At 39.9% G+C, this 21,323-nt stretch overlaps 3 protein-coding genes across 6 annotated transcripts in view; 2 read left to right on the top strand and 1 right to left on the bottom strand.

Annotated features, from left to right (window-relative positions):
• The first annotated feature begins 567 nt into the window (after positions 1–567).
• LOC113666764 (protein O-linked-mannose beta-1,2-N-acetylglucosaminyltransferase 1) lies at positions 568–9,793 on the top strand. 4 transcript variants are annotated; one of them, XM_089194262.1, is made up of 10 exons: positions 568–739; positions 1,052–2,033; positions 4,050–4,114; positions 4,509–4,688; positions 5,465–5,780; positions 6,153–6,421; positions 7,058–7,231; positions 7,745–7,812; positions 8,199–8,492; positions 8,903–9,793. In XM_089194262.1, exons 2-10 carry the CDS (start codon positions 1,853–1,855, stop codon positions 9,237–9,239), a joined length of 1,884 nt encoding a protein of 627 aa, XP_089050388.1. In that variant the 5' UTR covers positions 568–739; positions 1,052–1,852; the 3' UTR covers positions 9,240–9,793. The 4 variants fall into 4 exon arrangements, with proteins under 4 accessions (XP_089050388.1, XP_027038353.2, XP_089050390.1 ...); XM_089194264.1 differs by lacking the exon at positions 568–739 and having other exon boundaries at positions 1,239–1,504; positions 1,908–2,033; XM_027182552.2 differs by lacking the exon at positions 568–739 and having other exon boundaries at positions 1,002–2,033.
• A 580-nt stretch (positions 9,794–10,373) lies between these two features.
• On the top strand, positions 10,374–18,281 carry LOC113666791 (protein O-linked-mannose beta-1,2-N-acetylglucosaminyltransferase 1). Its single transcript, XM_027182585.2, has 9 exons — positions 10,374–10,700; positions 11,384–11,448; positions 12,273–12,446; positions 12,797–13,112; positions 13,602–13,870; positions 14,157–14,330; positions 15,477–15,544; positions 16,411–16,704; positions 17,481–18,281. The coding sequence occupies exons 1-9, from the start codon at positions 10,415–10,417 to the stop codon at positions 17,788–17,790; spliced, it is 1,956 nt and encodes a 651-aa protein (XP_027038386.2). The 5' UTR covers positions 10,374–10,414; the 3' UTR covers positions 17,791–18,281.
• Positions 17,974–21,323, bottom strand: part of LOC113666765 (syntaxin-17) — a 7,333-nt gene continuing 3,983 nt past the window's right edge. Inside the window, exons 4-8 of the mRNA XM_027182554.2 lie at positions 21,117–21,323; positions 20,517–20,623; positions 19,971–20,021; positions 19,426–19,512; positions 17,974–18,683 (exon numbers count right to left, since the gene is read on the bottom strand). The exon at positions 21,117–21,323 is cut by the window's right edge and continues 1 nt beyond it. Of these exons, the coding sequence (XP_027038355.2) occupies positions 18,453–18,683; positions 19,426–19,512; positions 19,971–20,021; positions 20,517–20,623; positions 21,117–21,323 (683 nt within the window). The 3' untranslated portion in view covers positions 17,974–18,452. The remainder of the gene's footprint in view (positions 18,684–19,425; positions 19,513–19,970; positions 20,022–20,516; positions 20,624–21,116) is intronic.

Genomic DNA, 21,323 nt, shown 5'->3' on the forward strand with positions numbered 1-21,323 from the left:
CATATTTCGTTCCCCATACTATTCCTTATAACGTGTTCAAATTTTCAAATTTTCAACGGTTCCTCCCGTAACTTAACACCGAGTCACACAACGCGTGACGCGTTCATGAATTCATGGTTGGCTTTTTCTCGAGACGTGAGCTTGGGCCGCCTGTGGTCTGATCGTAAGGCGAGCGGAGAAGTCCTGAGAAGGACAGTTACCGGAAGTGGTGGCTGACACTTCAACAGTCTTCGTGGGAGTCGTCGTTCTAGTCAAGTGAGGAGTTGGCTGTCAGTCGAATGTTGAAAGTCTTTTTCTTGTGTCCCAGGAGCCCATTACTTCCTATGTGTACTGATTAATTGGCTCGATTTTACTTTTGAAGAGAACTACTCACATTTGTTTGACACCTTTGAGCAGATAAGGCCAAGAAAATACTTGTAAATGCTAATCGCTTAGCACCTCATGCTAGCTACAATCTGATTCAATATTAGTCGACCCATCACGTTTGAAGAATACTGTTTCGTTTAATAAATAGGCGTTGCCTCGTGTTGACAGATTTATTCGATGACAAGAATCGTGATTGACATTAATTCAATCGATTGATTTAAAAGCGTTAGATTATTATGTTTTAAGTCAGTTTTTCAGCAGAATCCAAGTGAGAAAGAAGTTATTTTGTTATCGTTTTTCTGTCCATAAATCCGCTTACCTGGAGAATCTATTAACCCGTAAAGTGAGACTGTTGTAACGACCCGCCACAGAAGTAAGTTTATATTGAAGTGTTTTTTAATTTAGTTACAAGATAAAGACTTGATTTGCGTTTGTTCTAATTGCGAATTATAAATGTATTTCTTTTAGATCGAATAATTATTAAAGCTTGGCTTAATATTATACGGTTTGTGGTGGTCATTTGATCTAACCAGTTCCGAGTAAAGAAACAAATACTATTTATGTGTAGAATAACACTCCTGTTTCTACCACATTCAAAATCATTGACAAGACCCCCTCCCCATTAAATGATGCTTGTATGCAGGCAAAAGTCCATGGAATCACGATACCACATTTTTTTCTATAGGAAGGGACAGTTTAACTTAACAAGGCCTAAAGAGATAATATTGAAATAATAAGGGCTTAAGGTAGGTCGTAAGTCGTCGTTGGAGACTTAAAATATTTTAAGTATTGACATCTGAATCCTATGTCACTGACACACGTCAAGCCGAGTCTTTTGTATGCTTTGGAAAAGGTTCCTTACAGCTTGAATGGTGCTTTTCTCAAAATAATTTGCAGTAAAGTAAACCTTTGGGGCTCATTGCTCTGTTATTAGAAAGAGATGCGGAAACCAGCCATGAAAATTCCTCCAGAATTACAGCGAATGAAACTTGAGGATCAACACTCTCTAAAAATTACTCATTTTTTGGAATATGCATTTAATTATATTTCATAACCAGTATATTGTTTTTAAGACATTTTTCAGCAGGCATTCTGTCAAGATGTCGTGATCCGAGATGTTTGATATGAACAACCGTTGGTAATCGTGTTATTTTTTGCGTATGGGTTTGTTTTTCACTGCTTTATAGGTCTCGAATGCATAAGAAAAGTCTGATTCAAGCATGTAGATAAAAGAGTGGAAAATTCTGCGCGAAAAGAAATTGGTTTCCAAAGGAACGAAGACGCACCTTTGTTTAATTTTAATTTGAGGCTGCCTGGGACTCGTCCTGCGTGGCAGAACTGTAAATTTAGATATCGCTTATGGTGTGGTTCTGTTTCAGAGCCTGGCGAAAATTTACGATATTGCGTTGAAGACTTACGAATATTTTTATCCTTTTTTCTAATTTTTGTTCTGGTGAACACCACGGGGAGTATTTCAGGTTTGACAATGGCTTTTAAAGTCTTACGAATTTTGCTGACTTCTGTCGTTCTCATAACTACAGTTGTAAATGTTTGGTTTGTTGCTGAAAACTGGAGCATGGAAAACACACCCCGGTGGGAACTAGAAGTTGAAGACAGAGGAAATAGAAAGATGAATGAAATTGATTCAGACACAAGTTTTGAAGAAGGTGCGTAGACATTGTTGTATAGCTAGCAATTAAAGCAAACGTCTTTTCAAGCTTCGGGAACTAGATGCATATGGAATAGATCGACATTCTGATCTGTAAACGAAAGAAACAAATCGTTTGTGATGTTTTTAAAACGAATCCTATGTTTGATTGAAATGTTGATATGTAACACATATCAATGAAGTGTATAAAATTAAAGAGTCGCAGTGTATCGTTACTAATTTGACCTTCTGATACCTATGTATTCTATTTAAGAAATTTTGAAGACCAATATCGAAGACGAGCAATATTTCTTCCGCGTTCGACAGCAATGGTTAAAAATTTATTTCAAATACACTAAGTATCGTAAAGTAGTTTGTGGTTTTTCATCAAGGTAAATAACACTTTCAAAAGGGGAGGGATCATCGTTTTTCCCACGATGTGGTCATCAGTGAATCGCGACGTCTCGATTGCAAACTGGTAGTCTTTTACGGGCGGTATGGTCGATTAAGTAGCGTATTCAATCGCGTACTTAGTCGACCACATCGCCTGACAAAGACTGGCAGTATGGCAGTATCAACATCGTGATAAAAACGATTGTACTTCAGGCAAACACTGATATGAGCGAGAAAATCTTGTGGAAGGAGTGGAAACAATTCGAGTTTTCAAAGCTTCATTTTTTCTAGGAAGTAAAAATGATTTCAGTTTCTAGAAACAGTCAAGTCCAAGACGAGAAAAAAGTGGCATCCTTCGATGTAAACAAATGTTTAAATAATTACAAAGTATAGTGTCCAAAAAATTTGTTTGTAAGACAAAGTTTAATAATTTTTTGATGAGCTCTTTAACACAATCCGATCGGCGCCCTCAAATTTAGACAAGACGAACTTGAGATCGTATTACCTTTTGCGATCATAGAGGGTTCAGTTTTATTTACTATTACATTAATGAAAAAAAAACAAGTGTGCTGTAAACCATTTCTTTTAATTGAGAAATGGGATAAGTTTAGTACGTGATGTATTTCGTATATGATAAATGCATAGAATCTGTGCATTCGACTTTTACAGCACCTTGTTTTCGTCAGGGGAATTTGTAAAAAGCATTTCAGATATAATAAAAGAAAAAATGAATTGAATATTCACAATAATATAAGTGAAAAAAGTTGTGCCGAAACCTTAGGAACCAAATGCGGGTGGTAAACTATGTCAGGCTTGTCAAATGAGTTGTTAATGTGAATGGACCACCGTAAAGTGGTTCTAAAGCTGATGTTTCGAGAATTTGATGTTTTCTTAACTGACGTTTCTTACCGTTCAAGATTTAAGATGCAAAATAGCAAAAATTTTTCTCCTAGTTGTCAGAAAGGTCTGAAGCGTATCGAGAATCAATTTAGGCGAAAATGATGGATTTTAGGGTCGCAGAAATAAACAAACCTCATAATTAATGGTGTAAAAATTAATGCTGACAAGAATTACAGCGACTAAGATCTCGGCGAATTCTCCCAATGTGAGATAATATTAGTAAGGATTAGCGAGACAAATTGAGTGCCATTTCTACCACGAATGGACAAATTTTCCTCCACTGATATTTCTATTTTTTCCAATGGAGTGATAGAATCAACAGAAACTAACAAAATATCGCCTTTTCTCAGCAGTTCCAAAATTTTAAATTTTTTTCTCTGAAATGCGGCTTAGAAACAGAAAACAACGTTTTAAGTTAAGACCAACTTCATAACCAGGTTCTGTTTTTTTTTTTGTTTTTTTTTTTTTTCACTCAAGAGGAGAGATCCTAGGAACGAATCTTGGCGCACGCGCAGCTTCCAGTCTCCAATACTCCCCAGTCTCCAATACTCCCCGTGGTGTTTACCAGAACAAAAATTAGAAAAAAGGATAAAACGTCAGGCATGATGTATTCGCTCAGACAGTAATGGCTAAATCAATGAAATGTCCAGATGTGGTACACTTTTAAATTAAGCTTATTTATATCAGCTAACTCATGCTCTTTTTTTTTTTTTTTTTTTTTTTTTTTTTTTTTTTCAAACAGATGGTATGGACATTCAAGTTCGTTCTGGCAAAGAGGAAGTGTCGGTTGTTGTTGATGGAAAAGTGGTAAATGTTCATCGCTGTAGCTTCATTTAGTTTTTGGTTTCATATTATATGCTGAATTAGACATACATTTTGATTGGTGCGTAGGATCTGTCGGAGGACAGACGCATGGACAAAGTTTTCTTCTCTTAGGTTAAAGAAAAAAAATTGAAAACCAAGAGATTCATTATTGTAGTGCGTCTGTTTAGGAGTAGATCTCAGAAGACTTCAAAATGTGATAGGAAAGTTAGTGACACACTCGGCTGGTCTTCCTGTGGCACTTTTTTGTTCTTATCTCATTTTGACGTCATCAGTGATCTATTACTGAACAGACGCACGGCAGCCAGAAATACATTTCTCTAATTCTGCTCTGTGGTTGACTTTAAAGCTCACACCATTTTTACTTTGTACTCTTAAGGTATCAGAAATCAAGGATAAAAATGTCCGAGGAATGATAGTGTTCGTTTTAAGCCAAACAACGGGCTCCCTTATGGCTGTTAGAGCGTTTGACACGTATTCATCCAAAGACGAAGGACAAGAACTAAAAAAATTTTTCGGTCTGCTGCAGGAAGGAAGGATTGTTTGCGTGGCTGTGAAGGCAAGTTGAGTTAAGTTACCACGAGGAACACATAACTATATTTCAAAAGTATTCCGATTGTCACTGAGGACAACAGATTTCAATTTCTAACTTAATAAAATTTTAAACGCATATGTATCTAAATACGAGAGGAAATGTACCAACGCCCAAATTAATAAGCATGCGATAATTATGACTCGTCATGATTGATTTTAAATTCAAGTCGCAATTTTTAGAGATGGGTACATCAGATCAACTCATCTGGAAACGAGGTTGCAATCAGATATTAGTTTGATTGGCATTTACAAGGAGACTGGGTCTGCAAGGTTACGACTCTTGATATATTTCGAACTGTGTAGGATGTCAAATAGTAATATTTTTGCAGCATGCTAATCTTGCACCCAGGATCAACTTCTGTGGTTGATCGTTAGAGGTCTGGGTTTAAGAAAGGCGATGAGATAATACCCAAGATGGTGTGCATTGAAGAGGTGGGCCACAGTGCGACAATAGCAACAAGCGCAAAGCTATCTAGGAATTACCAGGCCAAATGGGCGGTTATCGAAGCATTTCAATTAAACAGAGGACTTAGAGGAGACAGTTTTAAGAGGCAGAGCGCAAACATAACGAATGCCTTGAATTTCAAACGTACTTACCCTTCAAGTTTGTTGGCCCCTTTTTTTAAGACCCTTAGGATTTGGCTGGAAGTGTCCCTGAAATGTACCTGTATCACTCAGGTAAAAGGGGAGGATTGGAGCGAGGCCAACTCTTGTACCAATTCTCCATTTTTTTCCACTAAGGATGAAGCAGCGAGCAACTTAGATGGTGACGTTCGAAGCTACTTTGAGAAGTTAGGGAGCCGTTATGTAAATGTCCTTGGCTGGCGGGATATGTGGGCGTTTATATTCCAACAGGCTACCAATCAGAGGAAAACATCTGTGGAAAGCCATCAGAGGTCTCCAGATTTTGACAGCTGGGGAAATGATGTCACAATTCGAGCACATCTGAAGCGGGAGACAGGCATGTCCAGTGAATGCAGCTGGGAACAAAACGATGCAGGGCGTCGTAGAGCAGAATTCTGCCAGAAATTTGAAGGATATGGACGGGTTTGCCACTGTGAGTATTCCATTCAAGTTTAAGTATTTATTTATACTCTTGAGTGGAGGGAAGCACTCGGAAAACTAAATGTCGAGACTGCGTTTCTCCAAATTAATGAATTTTCCTTTTTAAAAAAGGAATTAAAGTGATTGAACGAAAAAAAGCACGTTTGACAATAGTTGCGGCAGTCTTGCTTAAGTTTACCGAGGCGCTCGCACACAAGAGAGAAGACATCACAAAAGCCGTTTATCCGTGAGGCTATAAACCGATACTGCCAGTAATCCAGTCGAAGCGATTGCGCGTCCTGTCACATTCTCACTCCACGTCGCGTAACTAGATCGTTGAGCTTCGATTCGAAATGACAGTACCTCTTTGATAATCTACTTTAAGGCAACGATCCGGAATCAATCGATTTCCACCCACCTCCTCTTGAAGACGGCAGTCGTCTTGATCTGCCAGTGTTGGTTATGGCTGGCAATCGCCCCCACTACTTATTCAGAATGCTCAAGACCCTGCGAAAAGTCCAGGGGCTGAATCCTACCATGGTAACCGTATTTATTGACGGCTTCTATGAAGAGCCCGCCTCTGTTGCACGGGTGTTTGGTCTGAAGGTAGATCGACATGAAGGTATCAGTAAAAGGAACTCAAGGATTTGCCAGGTAAGCAAAGGTCGAGCCGAGGCCGAGTTTTCAAACCTTGTTTTATATTCAATTGTGTTTATTTCTGTTGGAATGACTATGCTGAATTATTCAAAGATAATTTAGGTGTTTCCTTGATGCAGATCTCTATATTAACTTTGAATTCATAACACCCATTTACGCAGTATGACGTGCATGGGAGGACCCCCCACCCCCCCACCCCCTCAGCTTTATCCATCATCAACCACTCTCAGACTGGTGCCCTCGCATAGTGTTCCACACGCAGGGAAAGCAACATGGTTGACTGTGCGTTTGTCCCTCCCTTTCTAGCCCTCAAGGGAAGGCCAGTCTCGTGATTCCACGCGTGTTTTATACTGCGCACACCTCTCTATCTTATGCCCTCCATGGCTAATCCAAATGCAAGAATAGAGACGGTAAGACGCGAACCTCAACTTGTATCTTCGGGCACTTGTTGGGGCGTGAGGCCTTTAAGTGTATTCTCCAAACCCTTGTCTGTAAAATCGCGCTATTCGTGCGGAAACTTGTGTGCAACGGAGTGGACCTTAGCGATCTCTTCGTGAACGCACCCATTCTCATCGCACCATGTATAGCTTATTTTTATCTGAACCGTTTTGTTTTTACTTACTTCGTATTCAGCATTACAAGAAGTCCATAACAACCTCCTTTGAAAATTTCCCCGACGCCAATTTCCTGGTTATTCTTGAGGAAGATCTTGACGTGTCTGTGGACATTCTTAGCTACTTTAAACAGCTTCTCCCGGTCTATGAGAACGACGAAAGTGTTTATTGTATATCAGCTTGGAACGATCAGGTTTGAAAAGCGTAAAATGCACAGTTCAATAGAGATATTTGTGGATTTAGCTAGGTTAAATTGGAAGGGGGGTACTAATAAAAGAGGTGCGGTGTTTGTTCATATTGACATGCGTAAGCATATCGCTATGGCAACGATTACAAAAATATCCTTTTTGTTGTCTCTTCTGAGGCTTATAATGGAGTGTCACGCGATCTTCCCCTGAAAGAATCTGTGGCGTCGCTTAACATCCTAAAGAATGGCCGCAAAGGAAAAAGAATTTGTGAACGGGGGATGGGAACGCCTCTTTTAAATGAGGCGGAAAGATTTTGGAATGGTTACACCTGATTATGAAAATACATGGCCTACTTTTAAAGCCATTTAAACGACGAAACCGAATGTGTCATTCAAGAAGTGATGATGAAATAACTTGCTTAAAGGTGCACAGGGCTTCGGTAGACATAAAAATAGAAAACAAGTTGATGTAAAGAAGATATACAAAGATCTTTGCATCAATTTTTCGCTGTTACGCAGGGCTATGAGTACACCGTTCATGACCCATCAATGACGTACAGGATTGAAACTATGCCTGGCCTTGGGTGGTGAGTACCATTTGAGCATTGGAAGGATCAAGGATCAGTGACTGGGTTTGCTTCACTGAGCTGTGAGATCAGTCTTGTAATCTCGAACCAAGCACCCTTTAAGCAAGATATCAAACGATAAAACTAATCGCGACCTAGCTGGAAATTGGGCCTGGTTTAGCCTCCTTAGCCGAGCGCTTTCATTTTTTGACACGCGATGAAGCGATAAATTATTTGTTAACACCAAATCGAGAAACGAGCTCCCGAGGGAAGGAGAATAGTAAATCCCGTGGGGAGAGGGGAGGAAGGGACGATGGGTGCCATCGGAAGACTTCTCCTGTTCTCCTTCTATGAAAATGAATTAGGATTTCTTTTATCAATTTTTAGACTTTTTAATTTTCTTACAGGGTATTGAGTCGCAAACTGTACAAAGGAGAACTTGAACCCAAATGGCCTGCTCCCGATGTATTCTGGGATTGGGACATGTGGATGAGGACGCCGACGCAAAGGAAGGGCCGAGAGTGCATCATACCGGACATCTCTCGCACCTACCATTTTGGGGCCAAAGGTCTAAACGTGGACCCAGCTATGAACGAAGCTTATTTTAAAAGACATGCGCTTAATAAGGAAATCGGTGTTAGGATCAACGCAGATCTCATGTACAAAGACAACTATGAGAAGGAGATAAATCGATTACTGAGGTAAATGCCATCTACTAATGGACTGAGGGGTGAGCGTGACTGGAAAGCATGATCTGACGTGCGGACCAAGCTAGCGAGAGACGAACATTTTCCTGCGCGGCCTGACCTAACTAAAATTCAGTTGGCGGTTCAAATAACCACCACCATTTCACTTTCAAAGCAGAACAAAGGGAAGTATCTCAAAGACCCAATGAGACCCAAAGAAGACACAAGCAAACTTTCTGCCGGTTTTAAGTCATTGTCTGATTGGCGGGTCGCGCGAGTTTTTAAGCCAGTCAAAGAACGAGGTAGATGAAAACCCACACAATCCTAAATTACCTTCGAATACTCAATTTGAAAAATTTCTATACACTTGTGGGAAAGACAACCTTATTTTGCTTTAGATCAACTCTTTTCTTTTATCTCGCCAGCCAAGCTGAAGTTCTTGATCACTCAAGGACACCTTGTACAAACCCTAAAGACTTCATACCTGACACTAAAGACAAGATATACGTGTTTTATATCAGAATGGAGCATCCAAAAGACTTTACCACATGGATAAACGTTGCCAGATGTTTTAGAATCTGGGACTTAGAGGCCCGTGGATTTCATAAAAGTCTGTGGAGGATGTGGATTAAGGGCAATCATGTTTTATATGTTGGGTGTCCAGCGTCACCTTATTGCAGTCACAAGCCGACTAATGTTGAAGCTATTTATATGCCAAATAAGGAAACGAGACCACCCGATAATAATTTCTTTGCCAAATAAGGTTGGAGTTTGAGATTTTATCTTCAACTGAGTGTATTGAGGACGGAATCAAATGCACATCGATGTAAATGTATCTTAATATCCGTCGCAGTATAAAGCAATTTCTACGTTCAATATCGATGTTATTCAGTGACTAGGTATCTGGAGATACCAAGGCGGACGAAACTTTTTCACCAAAGCCCTCTTGGCTGTATTTGATTGTCACAGGCAAGGTTTCATCATTAGTGCCAAGCGCGTGAAAACGCGCGCGATCTTCCACGTGATCTTCCACGTGATCAAGTTGTGAATGGTTTTAGCTTTGCGTGTGATCGGTTAGTGGATGACATGCCGCAGTTTTTTTTAAACCAGTCGCGTTGCCTGGATAGAAAATGAAGCACGAGCAGTTTTGGAAAATTTTTAACACTCACATGAAAATTATTTGAAATGCTTAAATCACTTGAGAATGGATCCAGAACAGTAAATGATCGAGAAGATAACCGTATATTTTTTTTCAGATTTGTGCTTAACAAGAAATTGAACCTCAAGAATAAAACATGTTAAGACTTCAATTCAAATACCTTGTTTGCAATATTTCTTTTATAACTTTATGATAAAAACTGATTGTCCTTTTTAACTTATGGTGCTTTTTTCTTTTATTTTTAATTTTCTATTGCTCTAATTAAGTTATCCATGCAATTCTTTCCACGTAAGATTGTTTGACATTATAATCTTATAAGAACATTTTTCAATAGCAAAAGATCACCATGATCCTTATCCAGTTAACTTACCACATTTCTTGAGAGATTTGGCGATGAATTTTCTAACTCGGAGGGCTTTTCATTGACATCTGTCAATAATTTTCTTTTTTGGAGTTTGGGGGACAGGGAAAAATAACATTTTAACAACCTTGAAAAAGGTGAGAACTCAAAACAGCGCTTAAAACGTCCCCTGCACAGTTTAATACATAAAATGATAGAATAATAATAACAGTGATTGATCTTTTCGGCAGTGGAGTTCGGTGAGCCTTCTCTTGCATTCATTTTCTGGGATGGTTCCCAAGCTACAGCAAACGAAATCGAAAAAATTTTTTTTTATTTTGTGTCTTCACGTCATCGATGAATGCAAATTGTGTCGGCTGTTGGCTTTGTCTACAAAATTATGCACAATCACTTCGCAGGCAAATCAGCAAAGCAACAATGAAGAAAAACATGGCAAAATTAGTCCCAAATTTTACTCGACAGGCATCCCTGCTGGGAGTTGTTTTCAGAATTAGGGGCAAGCTAACAATCGCATCTCTCATTCGAGTGTTATTGTGCGCAGCAGTATGTACTACCTTTCTTGGAAATATAATATTTCTACTGGAGACGCGTAAAATGAACAGCGAAAGTGAAAAAAATTTCATCGATCGGAAAAATCTTGGCCGAATATCTCTTCGAGATCGTGATGTTGCCGGAAGTAAAATGGAAGAGACCACTAACAAAGGTAAGTCTCTCTGGGTTTGGATAATTTTAAACAAGTTAGTCGCCTCCCTAATGTTTAGATATTTTCTATAGCTGATGGAAGATATTTGTTCAATACTGTGGGAGGTCGTGTTTTAAATATTGCGCGTGTGATTGCGCACATATTTCCTGTGTCAAAGTTCGGTGGAAATTTTATAAAAATGTTAAAACTGGAAAAAGCACCATCTATCACGAGCAAGTCTCTTAAAAGTCGCCAAGTTTAGCTCATGATCTAGCGGTTTAGGGTTGAAATCTGGGATGGATTATTATGTTGTCTTCTTGGGAAAAAAACGCTTCTTTCACAATCTCTCTTTCCACTTAAGGGTGTACTGTGTGTGGACACTAGAGACAAAGCAACGAAAATTCCTATAAATCTTAAACTACTGATGGTTCTTTGTCATCCTGTTTATAGCAAGAGACACTATTCTCAGTCCTTTCTTCATAGGGAACGCCTTGCACGAAATTTTTAGTTGGGAAAACGATATGAGTTACCTGATGAAAGTGAGGAAAAATTATATCCATGAAAAGCTTAGTGTTTCATTGGGTAAACATTCCTGAGATAAGTCCCAACCAGTCAGCAGTCTCCCGCTAGAATAGCGTGTATCGTCTATGAACGTACCTCCTTTTCTAAATAAAACTGTCGTGTGGTTCTTGTTTGATGCATAGGATATTTAGATATAGAAGTTTACTCCAGCAAAGAAAATGCCTCTGTGGTAGTGAATGGAAAAATAGTAAGTATGTATTGGAAACCGGTAAGTACGTAAGTGACAATGGTTCTCTTTTTTAACGGTTATAACCACTTTTTGAATCGAATGCTTCGACTCACATGAAGAGAATATTGCTACTGTGTCAGGGAATATAGGCCTAAGCCATATTCATACATGGCGGTCACGCGGAACGGCTTGGTTTCGAAGACGTGAAAGCGAGGCTTGGTAGGACGGCGCACCTTCAGAGCAACCCTTGACGCCGCCATATCTCTTAGCGGCTAAGTAGTCAGCGTGCCGGGATCCAGATTGGAAAGTCTGAGCTCAAGCTTTGGCTTGGCCGTTGTGCAAGATACTTTTCTCCCATCAGTGTTACTCCTCATGAAAGGCCTGGGCACCAATTAATCGTCAGTGCCTCTCCATCGTGCCACCATCTTGAAAATAACCCAGTAAACTGGCTGTGCATAAATGACGTCACAACATGCGTGCTTCACAAGCAGCTGAGGCATCGGTTACCACAAAAATTACAAAAACTAAGTTTTTCAGTCAAGAATGCCTTTCTGTGTAACTTTAAATTGTTCAAAGAGTAAATTGTAAATTGTAAATTGTTCAAAGAGTGACTAATATCTAATTTCCTCTGACAAAACCATCCCTAAATCGTACATTATGGTCACGAGAATGAAGGAAATAATCACCAACTAAAGAGGCTCTTGATAAATAGCAAAATTCTCCTTGTTAGCATCTTAGGAAGTGTAGAAAAGGCAGTATGGACAATGTGCATACTGATCATGATATCAGGGTGTAGAGGGTTCGACCTACCTCGACGTAGCTGAGTGCTCTTTTCATTTGAGGTTTATCAAGAGCTGAATCGTCTTGGAATGAACGTTGTGGTTCTTAATCAAAACACTGGAGAGGTTACAGCTCGGAGGAGGTTTGATACGTATTCAACAAACCAGGAATCTACAGAAATGATGGAATTCATCGGCGGTCTGCCAGATGGACGAATACTCTGTCTGACAGTTAAGGTATTTCTTGGCGTAACCACAGATACTTTCTTCTTATCAATTTGTACATCGACGTGGGTGAAAAAATCGAGGTGATTCTATGTGTAATCAAAACGAAATCTCGAACATGATTGGCTATCACCAGCCCGATTTGAGCACTAATATGACAGTGTACGCATCATGCTTGTGGTTGGACAGTGTAATAGGACAGTTAAAGGGACAATTGACCCGTTATACCGGTGTTAGTAGACCAAATCTGTCTGTAATCATGCTCGTGATTAACAACTCGGACTCCCGAGTCAATCACCCGTGTGATTACAGATCGAATTTACCTCCACTCGGTCCCATTACCATTATTATTTTCTCAACAGGACGAAGCCACAATAAGTCTGTTGACATCCGCTCGGAGCTACCTCCAAAGCCGTGGTAGCAGCTACATACAACAGCTACAATGGCGTGATATGTGGGCTTTCGTTACACAACGTGTAAACAATAAAAACATGGTATACGCTGAAGGATATCAGCAATCACCGAGTAACGATGAGTGGGCGACTCCTGTCAGAATCCACACTACAGTTCCGATCTCAGAGCAAAGCACCGTGGATTGCCAATGGATTAAAAATGATGACAACCGCCGAAGGAAAGAGTTTTGCGATAAGTTTGATGGCTACGAAGAAATTTGTAAATGTAAGGGTCTACACTGCGAAGACTGATTACCAGAAATACGTACATGAAAGTGACTAATCCAATTACAAGAAAAGAGCAGTGAATTTCATTCAAATACTTCCTCATCTTTGGTTACTGTGAACTTAATCACTGATTGGCAGAATTGAACTGATTGCTTTAATTCTTTTTTGTTGACTGTAATTATTCATATTCTGTTGTATACATTAGGAATAATTACCAGCATAGATTTTTTGTATCAATATTTGCACGCAATCACCATGGAGGGGGGGGGGAGGGACATAAAAATTATAACTGCCAATGAGAGGGGATCGTCAGAATATTACAAAGCCTTATGGGTGGGATCGGGTTAATTTCATTGTAACACAATCAAAATCCTCCAACCATCCCTTCCCCCCCTCCCACCACTTCCCCCGACGATGATTAATGATTAGTCCCTCCGCATCACGTTTCCGCCTCGAAAGAAGTTTGTTCTTTCGTTTTCTTTCACAGGCGAGAATCCAGAACAGTTAGCTTTTGAGCCGCCCCTACCACCAGATGGCAGCCGAATCAACCTTCCACTGCTGATCATGGCTAGTAACCGCCCTTATTACCTGTACAGAATGCTTAAGACGTTACGACAGGTCCAAGGGTTGAATCATACCATGGTGACAGTGTTTATTGATGGATTTTTCGAGGAACCTGCTTTACTTGCTGGTTTGTATGGGCTGAATGTCGATCAACAAGCGGGAGTCAGTGAACGAAGAGCAAGGATCTCGCAGGTACAAAGCATAGCTTTATGATTGGTTTAAAAAAGCTTTTGCCGCCTTCTCAACCAATCAGATGCAAAGATGAAGTCAATCCCGATGTGGTCACGTGCATTTTCCCGCGCTTGGCTTTATGAAATTTGATCACTGTAGGTTTGGTAATAGAATTCTTGATTAATTGAAGATGGTGCCCTTCTTTGAGAGACTTTGCTCCTCGAAAAAGTCATCCACGCACATGAGAGAGTTAGAATCCCACACGTCCAAGCGCTTCCTCAAGTTTCACCTTCATTCTTTTTTTCAGCATTACAAAAGATCACTTACGGCCTCTTTTGCTCGTCATGCTGATGCTAGCGTTGTGGTCATCCTCGAGGAAGATCTTGATGTATCTCCAGATATTCTCACGTTTTTCAATCAGTTACTCCCGGTCTTGGAAAACGATGACAGTCTTTACTGTATATCAGCTTGGAATGATCAGGTAAATAACTCCGATATCACATTAATTTGTGTGTGTGGCCAAAGATTAACAAACAAATGGTGAAGTTTGATCGTCCGGATGAGTATAGTCCTGAGAAGGACTGTTATCAGGAGTAGTGATTGACGTTTAGACAACCTGAGAGGAAGACGTCATCAAAATCAGGTAAATAGATGCTGTCAGTCGAATTTTCTAAGTCCAGGTACCATACAACACTTTACAAAAAGAATCATTCAAGACATTAACATTACAAACGAACCGAACAGAACGACCAAACTTTACCGACGGATCGAGTCCGACCAATCACGACCGACATACGCCATTTATAGAGTCTTTTAGCCAATAACATCACGGCAAAACTAGCCAATCAGTTTATCCGAACCGGACTTAGAACATTCGACTGACAACAGCTATTCAGTTGACTCTGATGATGACTTCCTCTCAAGTTATTGTCGAAACGTCAGTCACCACTACCGACAACTGTCCCTAGGACTACACTCACCCGGAGGATCAGACTACACTATTACATGTTACCCCTGAGCGCAAACCATCTACTGTTTTAAAAACTAAATACGAAAGGAATTAAAGTCAAGAATGAGAGATGAGTAAACGCCGGATCAATTGCTGACGCGTAGAGTTGGAAGAAGTAGGAGAAACGAGGAAAGAAAAATGACGGGATTTAAAGAAAAAGGGGGAAAGGAGAAATGAAATTAAAGAGAAAGGCTGAGGAGAAAGTAAAGGAAAAAAGCATGTAAGTAGGTTTTCATTGGCACAACGGAAACAGAGGCAAAAACCTTGGGCTTCGAGTAGGCGAGCGAGGAGAGCCAACGAGGGCTCTACGAGACTCACCGCAGACCTCTAACACGCTCGCTTAGGTCGTCGGCACGAAACTCGCGATTTTTATCACTCATCCTGTAACGCAAGTGAGAGCTTGCTTTCAAGTCAAAGGGAAAAAAAGGGTGACAGCTTTAATGATGACAGAAGCTAACAAGGAATCAGTTAACTCCTCTTAATCAGCCCCAGTAACTTATAAATTGCAGTTTCGTTATCAATGTAGATGAGTACCTTGATAATTATGAAAATTAGATATCGTGGACGTCTGTAGTTATTATGGCTAACCTACAAGTGATAGCTATTTGTCTTTATCAGGGTTATACACATGCAGTTAAAGATCCAGCCATGACCTACAGAGTTGAGACAATGCCAGGACTTGGATGGTAAACATTATACAGTCAAGTGTATTTTTTCAAATTTTAGTCGACGGGCTCAATGTCTAGTTACGGAACAGGGCTGGCTTTAGTGGTTACAATCACTTACTATTATGGTTATTCTCACACTTTCACACGCTTTCACGTAGTAGCGCGCGCTATCACGTACAATGACACATTACAAATAGCACTATCACAGACAAACGCACACTTTTTCTCACAATCACGCATTACCACGCACCATAAATTGCTATCACGCACTACCACTTACCAGAACACACTATTCGCACGATTACACATGACCAGTAACACTATTGCGGACCAGTGCGCCCTATCACTAACAATCACGCAATACCACTCACCACAAATCGCTATCACGCGGGTGACTACGCGTTGGAAAGCTTTTGCCTACTTGCACGAGTTGACTTAAATTAATCTTCTTTTATCTTTTTCAAAGTGAACGCAGCACAGTTAAAGCAAACTAAGCAACAAGTGATGTCTCTGGAAGATCTTCGTTAAAGTGCATGTTACAGTTTTTCGACCATTTCAATCAACAGAAAAATATTAACACAGTACGGGTCTATTAACCAAGAACCGCTCGCCAAGAACCGCTCAGTCTTCAGGCTGCTTTGCTCGTGTTTGAAGAGCACAAGGCAACTTGGTAGAATTTTGTTTGTCATCGGGATTTATCGGTAAATCATCGCTGCTTCGCGAGGGTCCGAACTTTTGCTATCTTTGAACGCTGATTGGCTCTATTCCATAGTTACTTACTTACATTCGGAAAAGTGACTTGATCGCAAAAGTGACTACGTGTGTGCGCAGTAGTTACAACCAGAGCACTAAAAGCAAAAATCTGTCCTTGATTTTATTTTTAGGGTTCTGGAGCGAAAACTGTACAAAGAGGAACTTGAACCTCGGTGGCCTGGTCCCAACGTGATGTGGGACTGGGACATGTGGGTAAGGAGCCCGCAGGTGAGAAAGGGCCGAGAGTGCATTATACCGGACATCTCTCGCACCTATCATTTTGGGGCCAGAGGACTGAATGTGAATCCATACATGCAGAGGACTTACTTCTCTGCGCGTGCGCTGAATACTGAGCCAAACGTAACGTTGAACGTGGACATCATGTACAAGGAGAAATATGAAAAGGAACTACAGCGGTTACTTAGGTAAAAATCACTGCAAGTTATTGCTGAAATAAATTTGGGATTGCGTTGGATTTGAACTGTCTTTGGTAGGGCATGTTCCCGCAGACCCCTCCACCAGTTAGATTCAAAGCCAGAGAAAAAGCGTTTTACCCGCGCTTTACCCGCGCTTTACCCGCTGTTCACATCTATCGAGCTCTCATTGGCTGGTTATGATATTTGCCTTAGCCAAAGTTATCACATCAGCCAATCAGGAAAAAGATAGTTTACGCAAGGCGCTTAAGGGAACTAAAAAATATATTAAATTACGTAATGAAGCACGGTAAAAAGCTTGCGCCTCAACAAACGATTGGTTTAACCTAGGGTGTGACCAGTTGACAAGTTGGTGCCAGTTTTTTAGACAAATGATCACAAAGCAAAAAAATTAAGTCTGGCGCAATCTTGGGTTTTAAATAACATGAAGTAATGATGTACGTATAAAGTTGGGTCCAGACCCAACCAGCTGGAGTTTATCTCGTGTCTGTGGTATGAAACGACAAGGAATACTGCTGCATTAGGAGTGTTACTTCTCCTCGTCACCCTGGAGGGTATGCCAGTGCATTGCATTTTGTAGGTATCCATGGACACTACCGACCAGAGCAGGGTTTTGTTCCTTTTTGTCAAAGAATTCAACACAATGACCTGGCCAAATCTCGAGCCCAGACTTCTCGTCCAGCGCGCAAGTTATGACACACTGCCTCTTCTACTTCGGCGATAATTTGATTATTTTTACTTTTTTTTCTCTTCTTAATTTTTTTCAGAGAAGCTGTAGTCTTAGATCACTCAAGAACTCCATGCAAAAACCCAAACGATTTTATCCCTTTGACGAAGAACAAGATCTACGTGTTTTATATAAGAATGGACAGCATTAACGACTTCACCACGTGGTCAAACGTAGCGAACTGTTTGAAAATATGGGATTTAGATCCAAGGGGTTTCCATAAACGTTTGTGGCGATTGTGGCTAAAAGACAATCATGTGTTGATTGTTGGGTGTCCTGTGTCACCCTACTGTAATTACAAACCAAGCAGATTACAACCAATTCACATTCCCAAGAAAAAGAAATCTTGAAAATAGGGATTATAATATATTTGTAAGCAAGACGGAAGCCAGAGTAAATATATGCGTGCGTGGTTAATTCCTTGCCAGAAATCCACATAAAAGTGGAATAAGATGCATCTGTAATCATGGAGAAAAATTTGAACTGTTTGCGCCAGGTATGCGAAATGATAAAGAAAAAAATTCTGCTTTTCATTTTTAGCACCGGTCTCTGTAACCTATCGTTTATTTAGTGACAAAAATTTTAGACTTACTATTTTTATTCTCACAGATGACTCCCAATAAATCGCATCCGTTCGCGTTACCATAAGGGACCTTCGTGAGACCTAATTCTTAGCAATGCATCTAATGCTGTATTTGTTTACACTGTTGTTAAATAATTCTTCAATTCATGATGTACGTGACTGACTAAAATTCCCTCCACGTTTTCATGTGAGTTCAAAACAATGCGTTTTGAAGCTTTGCCTGAAAAATATGACTAATTAAAGTCATCTTGTAGTGTTTATGTTCCCTGAGCGCTAACCACTCGCTCACTACCAGTACATTGACTCTGAGAACACTTAAAAAAGAGAACACTGAAAAAACCAAAAAACTACTGCGCCGAAAACTGTCTCACAGCCATCTACAAGAAAACATATTCCGCTTCGAGTATCAAAAGTTCCTCTTTGAAAACTTCACCGGTACTTTTTTACTTCTCTGCTGGAACTCAAATTATCAAGCTGGATATCAGTAGCTTCTTCTTGTTTTTTCTTGAAGTATCTTCCACCAAAATATCCCAACACTCCTCCCCCAAGGGCTATGGCTGCTCCGGCCTTTAATCCTATGGCTAATCCCAAAGGTCCCCCACACACCCCTCCCACTGCCGCGCCAATCAGCGGATAGGTAACTGCTTTGAGTTTGCTGGCCTGAAAAAGTAAAAAAGAAAAAAAAAAAAAACATGCTATGTTGAGTAGTGTTGAAATTATTGGCAAGTGACTGTAGAATGTAAACAGAGAGTGACATAGATCGGTAATGGAAGATGACGTTCCATCAACAGTGGTAGGTTTATTACAATACGTCAATAGTTTTATTGTAACCTTAGAGAAAAAACCTTGTGAAATCCAGTAAAGGGAGTATATATAATCAAACCGAAAACGTAAACCGGTGTGATTGTTCGTCGCGAGATCATTTACGACAGTAGCATCCGCACAACTTAGCTCGCTTTATTCCTTCAGGTACACGATAGACGCACGTTAAGTCATAAAAAGTTCCATACCGATGACGTAATTTTCCAATATCCCGAGTAACCTGTGATTGGTTGTTGTTCAGATTTGACCAACGAATCAAAAAAGCAGATATCTGTGTTGGTACGTAAAACGGAATAGAATATTTCGCGTCGCACAAGTATTTAACCCTAGGTGTGCATTATGCTCCACAAGATAAAACCCTTCACATCAGAGTAACCATCTTCCTTGTTCATAGTGCTTTTCTATTTGTTTCATGTGGCTGACGTTTGATGCGGTTTCAGTGTAAGAGAGAATACGGTGCAAATATTCGAACGACAAACGCACCATTCAACGTTCAATCGTCTTGTAATTTCTATTGATTCAAAGAGGGGGTCAAATGAACCCTGTAATTTTCTATGCCACGCCCTTGATGTTCACCTACCTTTCCCAACGCTCTGGTGCCTTCCTCCACATGAACTTGTGCACTCTCTATGTTGCCTTCGATGGAGTCGATTGTGTCTTGTTGCTCCTAAAGTTCACAAATGAATAATTTCAAATCACAAACCATAGCAAACACCCAATTATTAAAACGTTGACATCTGAAAAGTGTGATCCGTGAACGACTAGACCAAACGGCTTTCAGAGAAATCATCGCACAGATACATAATCAGTGATTCTTTTTTCCCGTTTTTCATGTGAACTTTTTTTTCTACGATAATCCTTTTCTGTCAGGAAGAGCTTCCTTTTCTTTCAGATAGCTTCCATTGTCCATAAAGCAAAACTGATGGTGGATATTACGTACACCTGACCCATGAAGCCATAGGGTCTCACCGTTTATTGTAAGCGCTTTCTACGTGTCAACGTTTTTGAAATCGAGTGTTCACTTCTTCTAAAAAAACATCTGCCACCAGAACGTCTTGTGGTATGATGTGGAGATCCATCTGCAGCAGTAAAATTTTTATAATAGAAAACTAGTATAGTACTCACATGAACGATAGTTGAGAAATCATGGATGAGATCATTCAGTTCCATTAAACCCTGCAAAGTTAAAAAAAAAGAAGAGAATGATATACCCTTTGAAATATTTTCCTTAGCAGTCGTTTTTTGGTTTTGTCACGCAACGCGCTCTTACCTCGTTGCGTGACGAGACCAAGCAACAGCTGAAAAGGATACTACTCTTGGAATTGACTAGTCTGAAAAATTTAATAATCAGGTCAAAAGAGGTTAATTATTCACCCCCTAGATCTGAATATAAATTCTTAACACTGTTTTAATAATTTAATAATCAGGTCAAAAGAGGTTAATTATTCACTCCCTAGATCTGAATATAAATTCTTAACACTGTTTGCCATGTATTTCTCATAATCTTGCATCAGAAGATTTAGTGTAAAATCAAATATACCCTCTGGCTGATAATTTTATATCTTCTCATCACCTTCCTGTTGGAAAATGTACTGATATTGTGAGGAGAAATTCATTTTTAATCAGTTCTGGGAAGATGATAAAAAAAAAACAACAACAAAAACAACTTACGGCTCTCAGTGAGTCCCAGGATACGACTGCGTCTTTGTCTACCACAACCAAGGTCTGAAGCTTTTGAGAGTTGCCATCTGGTTCTGTGGTGGTTACTGGTGGTAATGCTAAAAAAATTTTAAAATTTATAAAAAAAATAAACAAAATTGCACTCTTTTGTTAACCCTTTACGACTTAACATCATTTTGAATACTCTCCATACTATTCCCTATAAATTTCCTAAGGTGCTGAAAGGGAGAATTTGTTGAACAGTCAAGAGCTTCTTAATGTGAAATTCAAGGATGATGCTGAAGGAAGAAATTAGATGCTAGTCACTCTTAGGGGATCAAAGGGACCTGTTATGTCCCACTTTTCTTGCAAGCTCAAATCTTGCAGTCTTTGTCACTGGTGGTGGCACCCATAGGAGGGCCCAACCCACCTCATCTCCTCTATCTTAGGATTCTCAGATCACCTACACCCCTTTCAAAAACCTTTTGAGATCTCGCTATGTACTTAGTCACAACTATTAATGATAAATCCTCAGAAATAACACACAGAATAGTTCTGTTCTGGTATTTTTTAAAGAAACACTAGCTGCTCATAATATCATGATATACTTACAGGTATCTTTGTATCTGGCAAAAGGCATCCTCTTAGGTTCCTTGTCCTGTTTTTCCCGAGCATACATCTGTTGCACCTCTCTAAAAGAACTGACTCCAGCCAAGATTTCCTCCTGTAACGGCTTGATTCGCTGGTCAAACTCAGGAATATCTGACACCTGTACCTGTTTACGTATGTTTTCCATTTCTTTCAAGTGGGATTTCAGTT

The sequence above is a fragment of the Pocillopora damicornis genome, chromosome 14 (genome assembly GCF_964200805.1).
Source record: "Pocillopora damicornis chromosome 14, jaPocDami1.2, whole genome shotgun sequence".
In the NCBI taxonomy this organism is placed as follows: Eukaryota; Metazoa; Cnidaria; class Anthozoa; order Scleractinia; family Pocilloporidae; genus Pocillopora; species Pocillopora damicornis.

What these genes read in the sequence shown, in the direction of transcription:
- LOC113666791 (XM_027182585.2), top strand. Translation starts at nt 10,415, where the DNA reads ATGAAGAAAAACATGGCAAAATTAGTCCCAAATTTTACTCGACAGGCA. An exon ending in GAAGAGCAAGGATCTCGCAG is followed by an intron (nt 13,871 to 14,156) that starts GTACAAAGCATA and finishes TCTTTTTTTCAG; the next exon opens with CATTACAAAAGATCACTTAC. An exon ending in TATCAGCTTGGAATGATCAG is followed by an intron (nt 14,331 to 15,476) that starts GTAAATAACTCC and finishes TGTCTTTATCAG; the next exon opens with GGTTATACACATGCAGTTAA.
- LOC113666764 (XM_089194262.1), top strand. Translation starts at nt 1,853, where the DNA reads ATGGCTTTTAAAGTCTTACGAATTTTGCTGACTTCTGTCGTTCTCATA. An exon ending in AGACACAAGTTTTGAAGAAG is followed by an intron (nt 2,034 to 4,049) that starts GTGCGTAGACAT and finishes TTTTTCAAACAG; the next exon opens with ATGGTATGGACATTCAAGTT. An exon ending in TATCAGCTTGGAACGATCAG is followed by an intron (nt 7,232 to 7,744) that starts GTTTGAAAAGCG and finishes GCTGTTACGCAG; the next exon opens with GGCTATGAGTACACCGTTCA.